This window comes from Carassius gibelio, chromosome A25 (assembly GCF_023724105.1).
Source record: "Carassius gibelio isolate Cgi1373 ecotype wild population from Czech Republic chromosome A25, carGib1.2-hapl.c, whole genome shotgun sequence".
In the NCBI taxonomy this organism is placed as follows: domain Eukaryota; kingdom Metazoa; phylum Chordata; class Actinopteri; order Cypriniformes; family Cyprinidae; genus Carassius; species Carassius gibelio.
The window spans coordinates 6568648-6583206 of NC_068395.1; the positions used below are offsets into that span (position 1 = coordinate 6568648).

At 36.5% G+C, this 14559-nt stretch overlaps 1 protein-coding gene across 4 annotated transcripts in view; it reads right to left on the reverse strand.

Moving 5' to 3' along the window:
* Nucleotides 1-14559, reverse strand: part of LOC127947375 (neuron navigator 2) — a 48577-nt gene that overhangs the window by 22816 nt on the left and 11202 nt on the right. For 2 of the 4 annotated variants that reach the window (XM_052544465.1, XM_052544463.1), the window contains exon 1: nt 2183-2345. In XM_052544465.1, coding sequence (XP_052400425.1) covers nt 2183-2286 — 104 coding nt within the window. In that variant the 5' untranslated portion in view covers nt 2287-2345. Of the gene's footprint in view, nt 1-2080; nt 2346-13913; nt 14037-14559 lie in introns of those variants that run through there. The other 2 variants (XM_052544462.1, XM_052544464.1) reach the window with 2 other exon arrangements.

The following is a 14559-nucleotide window of genomic DNA, read 5'->3' on the forward strand; positions in this document are numbered from 1 at the left end:
GTGTTTTGATTTGCTCTCTCCTCTGAGCTTCAGCGTTTGTCACTTCTCACAGGAAATACATCCAACATCATCCACTGGAACGCCACTCACTCGTGAACGTGCGTATGAAAGCTAGCAGAAGCTAGAGATTTAGTTTAGAAAGTTGTAATTATGGATTTCTTTCTTACAAAAATGCATTGCTACACTTTATTAACCCGCTGGAGCCATTTGGAGTACTTTTTATGATGGATGGATGCACTCTATTTTATGAAAAATATCAACGCACATTCACTGCCATTATAAATCTTGGAAGAGCCAATACATTTTTTAATATAACTCCAATTGTATTGATCTGAAAGAAAAAAGTCATATACACCTAGGATGGCTTAAGGGTGTGTAAATCAAGGTCTAATTTTCATTTTTGGGTGAACTGTCCCTTTAAATGTTGGGTCTATCGATTCAAACAAAACTCTTCAGTTGTGAAGATTCCCATTGCAGTCTAGGTGAAACAATTAAATAGGCAAATCATACGGCCATATAAACAGAAACCCGTCTGGGATGCTTTGAATAAATACGTCAGGAACGCTCTCTGTCTCACCTGCTTCCTTCTCTCATCACCAACATTGACGACATTCACAAATACTTTTAAGCTAATATTATGAATCAGCAAATGTAATTCATTATCAGTGACTGAAGACACAGGTGTGACAAGACCAAACACAAACAGTCCCGAAACAACCTGTCATCTACCCCGCCATAGTCAAACAAGTGCATGCAGAAACAGTGGCCCCGACCCCCAACTCCTCTCCTGTCTGGGACATTAGATTTGTGTCAAGCCCCAAAGAAGTTAAAGCATAGTGAGTTGATCCAAAGGGCAGGAATTATTATTTTTTTTTTTTTGCTAAAGACCTGTTATTAGAAGAGCAGCACGGAGTTGTGAGCTACAGATCGATTGCACACACTAGCCTGTCCTGTTTGCTTTGGGTGGCCTATTAATTAGTTCTGCAAGGAGGCATTGTGGGAGAACAGGAAAGATACTTTAACCAGGAACAGCAAGGGAAAAAGGGCACAGGTCATTGACAAGCTTGTTGCTTTGAGAAAAACGTCTGTGTTGTGGTGGTGGCGACTATGGCTTTAAAAGTTCAAAAGTTTGGGGTTGGTAGGATTTCTAATATTTCTAAGAAGTATCTTATGCTCACAAAGGCTTCATTTATGTAATTAAAAATACAGTAAATATGTAAAATATTATTACAATTTAAAATAGCCGTTTTTATTTGAATATATTTAAAAATGTAATTTATTCCTTTAATGGAACAGCTGAATTACTCCGCAGCTATATTACTCCAGTCTTCAGCATCACATGATCCTTCAGAAATCAGACTAATATACTGAGTTGCTCAAGATACATTTCTTATGATTATCAATGTTGGAAACAGTTGTGCTGCTTAATATTTTTGTGCAAAACAAGAGTATTATTTGAAACAGAAATGTTTGGCAACATTATAAATGTCTTTATTGTCAATTTAATGCATGCTTGCTGAATAAAATGCTGAATTTCTTTAAAAAAATATCTCAATGGCATTAAACTTTTGAACGGTAGTGTATTCAAATAAAGTAATACAGACAGTGTGCTAAATTTTGAGCTTGTCAGTAGCAAAAAGCAAGGTTTCTTGACACACATGTACCAAAACTGAGAGAAATCACAGTCCTCATAGACTGTTATAAAGTGCACAAATTAAATCCTAAAATATGGAGCAAATGGTCAAAGGTGTCATTTTTGAATATACTGTATAAATTTAGACAATATGACAATCATTATCTTATAGATTTGTTACAAAAATCCAATCCTTAATCACTGCATCCTTTGTCCCCCCCCCCAAAACATAAATGTACATCAGAAACAAAACAGCTGCAAGATATTAACACTATTAAATTTCACTTTTAATCATTATATACATTTGATTTGTATTTCCTAACCACAACTGTTAGCATTCATTTTAAATAATATTTTCTATATAATAAAAATGAATTGAACATTTATTTTTAATTCTAATACTTTTAAAAATCAATTTAAGATCAGTAAAGTGGGGTCACCACACACCTTTTTCTTTCACACTCCGGCACACACACAAAAACAGTCCCACGTGGCAAAGCAACTTTCCACCTCATAAATCCTCAAACAAAGAAAATTCCTCCTCTCTACCTCAGAGTGTTGGAGCCGGGCTGCAGAATTCCCTGGCGAAAGCCTGATCCCGGGACAGCCAGCGAGAGGCCGCTAAAGTTTGGCTGAGTGGCAGGCAGCTTCATGAGTAAAGCTCCACTGCACTCCTTCCCTCGCTCTACCTTTCACTAATCTGAGAGAGAGACCAATTCTCCCCAAACACACACACACACATGCATGCACACAAACCCAGCAGCCAACCACAAGCTGAGGGGAGTGGCTTCACCAACTGAGCGTATGGTAATCTGATCACAAAGGAGTCTTTAAGCCCGGCAGGACTTCAAAAGGAGATGGGTGTTGACTCTATAAACTGGTCTCAGAACAGAGCTGGATCAGAAAGAATGTCAAGATGTTAATTAAGTTGAATTATTCATGTGTAATGAGCTAAAGCTTAAAAACAAATCGGCTTTTCAAGTGGTCGGAAAACCTCCTAATATTAAGTGGTTATAGTTCACAGATCAAGAACATCTGACCACTTTGAGTCAGAAGTTTCTCCTTAACAGTAAAATAAACAAAAATAAAACTGATCAATAAAGTTAATGTGAATAGAAGTGTTCAGCTAAAGTATTTTAATGGCCAGTGCTAATAGAAATATATCTAAGGACCATATAAAACTGTATATGTGAAAATATGGAACCAAAAAATAATGGTATTGAATAAAAATTTTAACCATTTTTTTGGACCCCGTCGACTTACAATGTAAAAAAAATATATCATTTTCTATCTCCACATAGGAATGAAAATTATACAGGTTATACAGAATATGATGATGGAATTTTCATTTTGGGGTGAGCTATGCCTTCAAAAAACACAACTGTAAGGAAGCCAGTTTATTTTAATATTGTTTATATACTATTATAGTTCTGATATTTTGAATGAGCTTTTATTTTTTTATCGTTTCAATTTTCTTTTTAATTTTTGAGTTTTATTAACTTTGCTATGTGCATTTGTCATCAATTTGTTTTTCAAATATGTATTTCTATACAGCTTTCATTTATTTTCAGATTTCAGTTTTAGTCATTTTCACCCTTAAACTTATTTCAGTTAGTTGAAAAAGCAACATTTTAATTCTCATTTAAGTTTTTTAAAGTTTGCCCAATTACATATGTTTCTATTTTATTTATTTCAATGACAGAAGATGATGTTTTACAGTTTTAGCTAGCGATAAACAAAATGAACAACACGTTGAAGAAAGAAGTAAACATGTTTTCGAGAGTTTGTCTATCCTCTCATCAGTACAGGTTTGACAGTCAGCATCTTCACATGAGTTATATCTGGACATCTGCGTTGCGTCGTAAATGCCAGGTCACCTTTCAGGTTTAAGGGAAGGCAAGTTCCTACATGAAACGTGTTTGTACGTAATAAGTGTGTTGCGCACGTGTGTGTAGGTGTGTGAAGGAATGACTTCTGTGATAAGTTACGGCTTAAGTGTGTTTTTACAGCTTGGAAGCACAGTCCACCGTGATACGAGTGTGGGAATCCATTTTCGCTTTACCGTTCTGTCTGTTTGAGTTTAGCTTGTGGCTAAAGTTACGTAAAGTCAATAAGTGACTAACCAACAGACTTCACCAAACCTGGCCAATTAATTCACTCCACTATGTTTCACGCTCTCATGCCCGGTTGTTCAGCAAAGTATTTTAAGGGTCACATCCAATAGTTAAAGATCAAGCTGCCTTAATCCTTAGTAGACGATCCGCTAACTGACAAAAGATGACATTTTGTTATGTTTACCAAAACAGCAAACAGTGTTTTTGACCCTTTTGAAACTTTATGGGCAAACAAGGCCTTATATATGTATTATCTGAGATGTTTTTGAATATGCAATAAATAAAAAAACAGATGTAGCCGTTAGTCTTGTTAGTGTTAAAACCTTTAAAAGTGCAAATAGATGTCTAAAAATCTTCGGGAATGTGTATATACAGCGTGACCAGAGGTTTCTGTCTTCATAGAGCAGTTTTGAGTGTGTGACTTTGTAAAATAACACAGTGGAAGACAGAAAGAGAAAGAGAGAGAGAGATTCCAGCCCTCGTGCCCAAGCCTTTGCCGGCAGACGTTTGTAATGACAGAGCTGCTAGTGAGCGTGAGGAATTCAGAGTAGTTCTCTCGCATTCTCTCTCTCCTTCATCTTCTTCAGCATGATTTAAACAAACAAATATCACAAAGACGAAAACGTTTCAGGTCTCACACATCGGTTGCTGTGTTAGTGTTGGTTTTCCAGAGAACCGCAGAGCATGATTTGCATTGTTTTGAATGAGGGAGAACTGGCACATTCCACAACACACTAGACTTGCATTTCCTACAGAAAGGAATTTTCTGTATATATATATATAATTTACATAAGATAAAGTTAAATATACACAGAGGAGAGCTTCATTGTATCTAAAATGGGTCTGTTGGAGCCACCAGGACACTGAAAGCACATGACTATATCTGTATTGTTGTTCTCTTTCCATCCTGTGTTTCCATCCCTCTATTTTCGCTTCAGTGAGTTCTTTTGTTGCAATACACATGCCACATTGAAACAACACAAACACTCTATTTTTTTTTCTGTCTCTGACTTCCACTCACACAGAAGACACACAGCGTCAGCGGATGCTGGTAGACAGAAGCTGTACATTTTACACCGAATAATAAAATCTCAAATGAAAGATCGTAATTTCTGAAGATATTTTATATGAGATTGCATTATTCGGTACAAAATGTAAAGCCTTTGTAAACAAGATCATCACAACATAGACTGTCCATAGACAGATAGATAGATATCTGGGTGACAAAAAAGTATGTTAAAAAAATGATATATATACAACTCTGCCACTGTCCTGCTACTGAAAATGTAGTTAAATGAGTATCATTATACTTTTAGTCAGTTACTCCCCACCACAGCATACAGAATCCATTTATTTGACTACATCTCCCTCTCTCTCTCCCTCTCTCTCTCGCTCACACACACAGTTGTATGGGGGATGGGGATCCTGTGTGCTGATAGATATCCTCCTCCCTCTGTCTTTCAGTCTGTTTCTCTGTTTCTTTTCTTTTCTCTGTCCCTCCATCTCTTACTTCTTGTCCTGTGAACACATTTGCATGTGAATAAATCACTGTGCCGAGTGATTAAGATCATTGTCTCAAACACCCAATTACAACTGCTAAAGGTGCGATTCCTCCCCACAAAAACAATCACATTGTCCAAGTGAACGCTCTCAGAATCTACTAAACCTAGCCAAGACTTATGTACCCAATTTAAAGAAAAATCACAAATGGTATCTTTTAATATCTCACTTGATTTTCTAAGACAGACTTAAGATGAGTTTGCGATGTTTTTCTGGAAGAAAGATCTCACATGTCTCCTCTAGAGTTAAGAGAAATCTCAACATCACAAAATAATTCTAGGAAGGAAGATGTTTCTCAGAGTTCTCAGTTAAAGGGGGGGTGAAATGCTATTTCATGCATGCTGAGTTTTTTACACTGTTAAAGAGTTGGATTCCCATGCTAAGCATGGACAAAGTTTCAAAAATTAAGTTGCACGTTTGAAGGAGTATTTCTGTTCCAAAAATACTACTTCCGGTTTGTCACAAGTTTCGGAAAGTTTTTTTCAAGTATGGGTCTGTGTGACGTTAGATGGAGCGGAATTTCCTTATATGGGTCCTGAGGGCACTTCTGCCGGAAGAGTGCGCGCTCCCGTAGAGTAGAGCAATGAGAGCACAACAGACGTTCACTGATCAGAGAGAGAGCGTCGCGAAATGTCACAAAAGGGGTGTGTTTTTAGTTGCCAGGGCAAGACAACCCTGCACAGATTACCAAAAGAGAAACAGCATTAAGGGACCAGTGGATGGAGTTTATTTTTACAGAGCATCAACGGAGTTGTGCAAGTGTTTTTGTTTGTTCCCTTCATTTCGAAGATGCTTGTTTTACAAACAAGGCCCAGTTTGACGCCGGATTTGCACATCGTTTATTTCTTAAGGATAATGCAGTCCCAACGAAAAAGTGTCACGATCATGTGTTGGAACCGCAGGCGGTGAGTAAGGGGCCGTTCACATATCGTGTCTTTTGCACGCGCAAGTTCGTTATTTCCAATGTAGGCGCGCGGCATGCGCGCTCATAATGGAAGCGACGCGGTCGCGACGCGCACGCGGTGCGATGCGCCCGTTTTTTCCAGGCCCGTCCGCACCGCATCGAGTTAAAAACATCTCAACTTTTCAGAATGCCGCAAGCGCACCGCAGGTCATGTGACAAGAACTAACCAATCAGATTCAACCTTTTCCGTAACAACGTTGAAAACTCAGCCAAGATGAAGGAACAGCTGTTCATAGCTGTATATGGATTGCCATTTTGAAATAAATTTAGTAGCAGAGCTACTGCAAGCGATTTTTATTGCTGCAAATCCATTTATCCTTTGCTGAAATTTCTGCATCTTCATGGAGAGAGCACGTCATGGTTGCTTAGCAAAGGCAGGCGCCTCAGGAGCGCTTCTGCCCGAGAGCTTTGGTAAAAAGGAAAAAGTGGCGCGCCTAGCGTTTTCCACGCGTTTTTAGGCGCGATATGTGAATGGCCTCTAAAACTGCTTTCCTCATGGTAAAGTCACAGCTTCCAAACGCTCTCAACACAAAAGCCTACTGGCGCTCGTGATTCTTTAGCTCCGCCCACACGTCACGCCTCCAGGCGATCGTGTTTTTCCAGGGGAAAATCGGTACAGACTATCTTTCTCTTATGAATATAATAAAACTAAAGACTTTTTGGATTTATGAAGGATGCAGTACTACTCTATATGTACTCAAGATTAACAGGATATTGAGTGAAAACGAGCATTTCACCCCCCCTTTAAAGGAATAGCTAATATTTTAAATATTTACTCACCATTAGGCCACCAGTCCAAGATGTAGTTTAGTTTGTTTCTTTATTGTAGCAGATTTGGAGATATTTAGCATTATATTAGTTGCTCACCAATGGATGTTCTGCAGTGAATGGGTGCAGTCAGAATGAGGGTTTAAACAGCTGATAAAAACATCACAATAATCACAAGTAAGTGTAAGTGAAAAGCTGCATGTTTGTAAGAAATAACTCCATGAGTAAGATGGTTTAACTTCAAACTAGTGTTTCTGGCTAATATAGATAGAGGCCTCTATCCAAAATGTTACTTTCTCCAATAAAAAAAAAGTTGTCCTGTCTGAATCAGGAGAAAAATATGCATAGATCCAAACTAGCTTTTTTTTTCTTTTTTCTTTTTTTTACTGGAGAAAGCATAATTTTTTTTATAAGCTGTTTGGACTTTCATTCTGATGGCACCCATTGGTGAGCAAGTGATGTAATGCTTAATTTCTCCAGATGAAGAAACAAACTTGGGTAGCCTGTGAGTTTTGAGCAAATTTTTATTTTTGGGGTAAACTATTCCTTTAAGAACCACCAACATTTACTTAATTTCTTAATGTACCATCCAGAAACTTGCATCTCCACTGGATGAAAAACCACTGAGCATTGGTTGCCAGTCATGTATTGTATGTATAGTCTGCGCTAAAGGAAGTAGCTGTTTCCTCAGATGTCAGATAAGAGCTCTCTCTTTTTCATGTCCCAGTCATTTAATTATTTGGAGAGTGGTTCGCTCTGCTGTGATTACAAAGCCCCCCTCGGAGCACATGTTCACCCGTCCTAAACCACAGAGGAAACAGTTCTCTCTTCATATCGCTTTCTCCATCAATACCAGACGTGTCAAGGACAAATGGATGGATGTTCTTTTGCATCCTTTATTCACACTGAAACAACAAATGAACCCAAAAGATTATGTTTCCAAATGTCTTGCCTCAACATGAGAATAAAATAATAATTGCACGGGTGACAGCTTAAGCAGCTTAAAAACAAAGAAAGCTTTACATGCTGTCATTGAGTCTGTCCTGAGGGCTCAAGGTTAAAGAACCAGACTTGCACTCATTGCAGTTTTGGCAATGGATGGGGTTAATGACTTAAGCGTAACAAATAACAATAGACTGAGGCTGCTTCTCCCTTTGTGCTGAAATTGTGCTGGCAGACTTAAATGACTGTCTGGGTTTCATTCACTCATGTTACAAACTTACCAATTATAGAACAGCGAGTTTCAATGGCTATTTGCAAATGTAAAATATGACAAATTTAGGCCTGCGATAAATAATGTGTTAAAATAAGTGTGTTAATACATGCAATACATGTGTTAATACATGCAATGACTTGATGTTGCTATAACACTAACCCGGTTTATAAAAAAAATATATATATATATATATATATATATACATGTGTGTGTGTTACTCAGAATGTACTTCACAATATGGAAGATGATATCTGTTATTACTTCTGCTTTATTGCAACATTTAGATGTTTATTATTATTTTGATTGCACCCAAAGTAAAAAATAAATAAATAAACAATAAAAATACAATAAAAATGTAAACTTTAAATTAATATTATAAAACAAAATGAAAAATACTAAATAAAAATAATAAATGAGACAAGTAAAACAACAAAGAATAAACCAAACAAAACAAAAAGCCATAACAAAAACAAAACTCTGAAAAACAAAAAAACTAAAACTCACAACAAAACAAAAATTCAAATTCGTATTTGATATAACAATCAGCCATTTCCATTAATAAAAGCAAATGTAAAGAGTTCACACTTGATCAGAAGAAGTGTTTGAGACCAGATTTGTGCAAATTGCAGATATAGCAAATACAAAAACACTTCAGCTGTCATCCTCAATAGCTTGCTAACTTTACTGCCTCGTACGAGCCTTAGATCAGTCTGTCATGTCCAAAGTGTAATCAGTCTCGGTCTCTCGTCATCCATTTCAATTTGACACTGTACAGTTACAGCTGATCACAGGGACACATATCAGATCCCTGTGAACCAGACACATTGGCACTATCAAATATCCTATTCAGTCTCAGCCATAACACTATTGCCACTGTGCTCTTACTGCAGAGTGTGGTGCATGTGTGGTGAGGGGCTTGGGCTGCAAGAGAAGCGTGAAAGTACGGTACCGTACTTAATGACTGTACCTACTGGGCTATCATGAATAATAATGCTTGTTGGCAAGAAGGCAAGTTGCCAGCTCATCTCTCTTTTTCTGTCTTTCTCCTGTTGGATAGCACACTTGTTGCCCCACAGACTTCCAGTCAAATCCTTTACGGGTAGAAATATTAATTTATCAACAGCCCAATTACACTGGCAGACACTGACACAACACAAAACTGCTTTCTAAAGAAATCAGCATAAGACTGAATTATTTTGACACCTACAAACAATAAGGGGAAAAGAAAAGTAGCACATTTAATTTCATGTAAAACGCCTTTGGAAAAATATTCTAAGGTTGCAATGCAAGTCATTAATCAAATCTTGCTTAAAGGGGATATATCATTTTTCTTGCTCTTATGTAAGACATACTCACACGCAAAGCTTCCTTCTCAGTACATCTTAGCTACAAAAATCTCTTTCCGAAATCATAATGGTATTGTCTAGGGTTTTCCCTAAATATATTTTTGATGATTTTAATGTGTAATATACTGGATAGGCATAATGCATTCCAAATGATTTAGTTCTGCAAGTAGCAAGATTAATTTCTGTGAATCAGTTCAAACTGCTTTTGTCATCTCTCCAAAATGTTTCTGTGTGCCATTTTCCATACATTAAACTGCTGTTTATTATAGTTTTTTATTTTTCTCTGCATTGCATTGAATATAAATATTTAGGTGAAATGCCTAAATGCAAGATAACATTTTTCTCCCTTTCCTTTCTTTCCAAGAATTTCTTTTTTTTTTTTTTTTTTGCTATTGTTTGGTACGTGTTGTTATGCTCTATTGTTTGACTATGTGAAAATGCATGTTGAAACCCACCGAAACAGAATTTCCCCAAGGGGATAATAAAAGGTACTACTACTACTTAAATATTAAAATATTAAATATTTTAGCTTGACATCACAACCACGACAATTAACAAATAATTTACAAATGAACACATATTTAGTATTCGGCAACTTAAAGTGTAAAGTACGCCGGAAGACAGAGGTTAGACAATCATAACACACAGGTTATTTACATACAGAAGTCCTCGAGGTTATGTAAACTTATCTGACTAAATGCCTCACACCAAAGGCATTCATGCATTGAATAGAAGTATAGAAACCAACTGACCCACAGATGTGAGAGTGCAATATGGCACATGTCCTCTGTGTGTGGGTGTGGATTTGGCCAGGTCTCTGTTTTCAGTCCAGACTTGGTCCCTAAGCCCCTTTTTTAAGGGCGAGACGCCCCGATCACATTTCATAGCCGTGTTTGAACTACCTTGGCCAAATTACACAGTCAAACACAATGTAGCAATCATCACGGATCTGAAAAACGGACATCAGTCCACTGGCGGGAAAATACACGGGATTCAGACACCACATGCTTGAGATGATTGTCATATCCAAAAGTATATTAAAAGGAGGAAGTCCTATTTCCTTAACAGCAAAAAAAAATAAAAATAAAAATAAAAATGTTTGACATATATTTAATATGCAAACATATCAAAAGACCTCAAATGCCACCAGTTTTTTAATTTTGAAAGTGAATTTAGTCATATTAAAAGTACATTTTATAATGTACGTTATAAAAATTAACATTAATTTTGAGATTACTTTTAACAGTAACATTAAATGTCTGGAGTTATTTATTATTAATTTTAAGTGAGCTTTTGATGATGGCTACTGTAATCTAAATGTAAAAAATTATGATAAAAATCTAATCTTGACCAATACATTAAATTACTTTGAAAAATTATTGAAAAACAAGGAAAAATTATTGTAAATAAACATGCTAAATAAATTTAATAGTAAATGTATTAAAAAGGAATAAAATTAATTAATACAAATAATTAATAGTTATAAAACAAAAAACTAATATTGGCCCGTAACCAATATGGAACCGATGTAAAATGTATCCCTAGTTAAACTACTCATTTAAAAAAATATTTGAAATTTCATTTATTATCTGCAAGACAAATCAAGTCAAAGCAAAACAAGATAAACCCTGATGGTTCGTCTGAAACATCAGCTGAAATGGATCATCAGACCATTAAAGCGAGAGCTTGGCTTGTGATCTGATCACAGCAGTCTTGACCCAATTTACAGTACAGTGCAAATAAATCAAAATAATCTTGTACGGCATCCACACCATCCAAATCCAAAAGCAACAGAAGCTTCCTTCTCAATGGAATTTAAGTGGCTCTCAGAAGGATGCATCACTAAAGTTCACACCACCCCATCTTTCTTCACCGACCCGGACTTTGTTTTGGCAGATGTGATGACAAAGCAAGTCAAAATAACTTGAGTTAAAACACCTAACTCTTTTTTTTTTTTTTTTTGCACCAGCTGCTGTTGGAGAAAGAATACAATAAATGATACATGCCATCAAGCATTTCCTGTAAGAAAGAATACAGAAAAGGAATTCCCATTGGATTCTCGCCATTCCTGTCCCCCAGCCACATTTCATAAGGTCTTAGATCATGCCTCCCTTACCTGTGTCAATCTAGGCACTAAAATGATATTTTGACAGGTACTGGGCAAAAAATCCAGCAAAAACACCTGGCTGGGCTCAAGAAAATGACCTTATTTGGAGAACAGTTGATCTTACGAACCTTGTCTGCAGGTCATCTGTCTGACTTTCCTTATTTTCTGCCAACATTTTGATCGACTGCCATTTTGTCTGTGAGATTTCTACACTGACTTGATCAAGGATAGGGCAAGTTCAGTCTTCAAGAGTCAGAGTTTTAATTATAGACTAAGTCTGGTCCACTTTGCAGGATGGGACTCACCCAAAAATGTCCTCATGTTGTTCCAAACCACTTTTTATGCCACCTTGGTTTCAGAAGTATGTTTCCCATTCAAGTCTTGGTCTTGGAAGACTTGGAAAGTTGAAAGCCATTAACCAAAGCAACCAGCTATGAGGTGAACCACAACATTAAAAAACTTTGATTTGAATCAAAATGAAATGTAGTTTTATTTAAAAAAATAAGTTGAAATGATTTGTGCTGATGGCTTCAACAAAACCATATACCACTGACAAACAACCTTGTAGCTCACAGTTGGTCTGTTTTTAATGATTTATAAATTATCTTAAAATATATATTCCCCTATGAAAAATAAGTGGGATTTTTAATCCAGAACCCAGCAACAAAAGACTCCATTGACTTTCATTGTATGGACATTTTTCTAAATATTTTCCTTCACGTTCTACAGAATGAAGAAAGTTATATTTATGCCAAGAGATTGCTTCTGAACTTGAGTTGATAAATTATTATAATAATTATGACACTGTCTACTTTATGACCTTTATATAATATGTTTAAGACTGTTGTAAGAATGCATTTTTTTATCTCTTAGCTGAAGGATCAGCCCGCAATAGTATAGAAATGTCAAAATAAGAGTCCAGGTGCATTTCATGCTTTTTTTTATTTTGTATTAAATTTCATTCATTTTTTTATTTTTTTTAATTTTGGCCATTATTGGCATTTTGGATATAAAATAAAATGTTTTTTTTTTTTCTATTTAATTTAAAGTAAACTATTGTTTATTCAAAGAGGTGTCATAAAATATAATTTAACATATTATTCAATCTATACAGTAGATTTTTCTAGTATTAGAAAAATCAGTGTCCCATTCACTGAGTGAGACACTATATGACATAGCGAGGAGAACTCTACCATTTAAATGCTGTAATTGTGCATAATTTACAAGGCATAATTCTGCATACTATTCGCATGTAATTAAATGTAACAGTATCCCATGTAATTAAAATGAATAAAAACATTGTTAGAAATCACAAATTATTTGTTATTTGTTACATCTAGTAGACAATTTTCGGGTTACACTTTATTTTAAGGTCTCCTTGTGACAGTGTAATTATACATTTAAGTATTGTGTGTTATTAATTAACTACATATACTTACTATATGGTTAGGATTTGGCTTAGGGTTACTTCCATGCAATTATGCATAATGAATTGTTATTATAATAGTAAGTACATGTAACATGTAACAAGGACACCTTCAAATAAAGTGTTGCCACATTTTTAATAATGTGGTAATAGGAGGATTTTCCACCTCTACCGCCGCACATAAAATTCAAGCTGTGGGAAGCACTGCACTGCCGTATCACTTTCATTTCTAAGCTCATTTCTTCCAAATCCTCTATAATGTATTCGTTTTCTACCATTACATTTTTCATTTACTGGACCTTTCAGACATCTTTCTATTCTTATCCAATGAGTCAAAGCTCACGAGACGCTTTTAACAATAAACATGCTGACTGCTGTCATTCAGAGTGTGTTTTGTAAAAACACAGACAGATTTACATGTTCACACAGATCGTTGTTGCGTTTGCGAAGACAAAGCGCAAATGGCGAGGGATGTGGGACGTTAAAACAGCCGCAGGGCCTGCGGGACGGCACAAAGGCACCCCGCACGTGACAACACACGCATAAAGAAGTGGATATATGTCTAAACTGATCCATTAGCAGTTGCCTTTGGCACTGATGAAGACAATGACAACTCTCTTCCTTTGTGAGGAAGCAAAAGAAGCCCATCTGAAATGCTCCGGTTTACATCCGAACAGTCTGTGAGGGCTACTGATCTTCATAAATAAAAAAAACATTACAAATAAGAGTTACAGGGTGAGTTAGTGCAGGTAACGCACAGGTGGAAGGTTAAGTCCTACCTATCAGTGTCCTCTTGACTCTTGGGATTAAAGTGGTGAAGGGTCCCTCTCACACTGTTCATTCCATCTGAGACTCGGTTAACCCTCCTGGGGTACAGGTTGAGACCTCCGTCCGTCATATATCTGCAGACACACGCACACACACCGATGCTAGTTCAGCATTCAAGATACAAACTTGAAGCAACTGTCTAAAGTGGTGTTGTTTCTGTAAATGGAGCGTAAACAGGCTGTCTTGTGAAACGCTACAGTTAAATACATAGCGAGACGCATTAACAAAAGAAAATATTTCACATGACGGTGCCGCCGTTTGATGATCTATGATCTATAAATGTCCGGCTCCTTTGTCTGCACGTTCGCATTCAGAACAAACGAATTCAGTTATGTCTACAAACAGAGTGAAGACAAATGTTTGTAAACGTCTCAAGAAATCAGCCCACAGGAAAAACCTGTTTCTCTACCTAAGCAGAGAAGTGAGATAATTTTAGAACATCATGCCGTGGATTGCACAGAAAATACTTTTTATTTGATGCGTTTATCACACACACACGCACACACACACACGCGCGCGCACACACACACACACACACATATATTGTAAATGTATCTAAAAATTTTAAGGTTTACTTGGGTGAAAAAAATAAATATC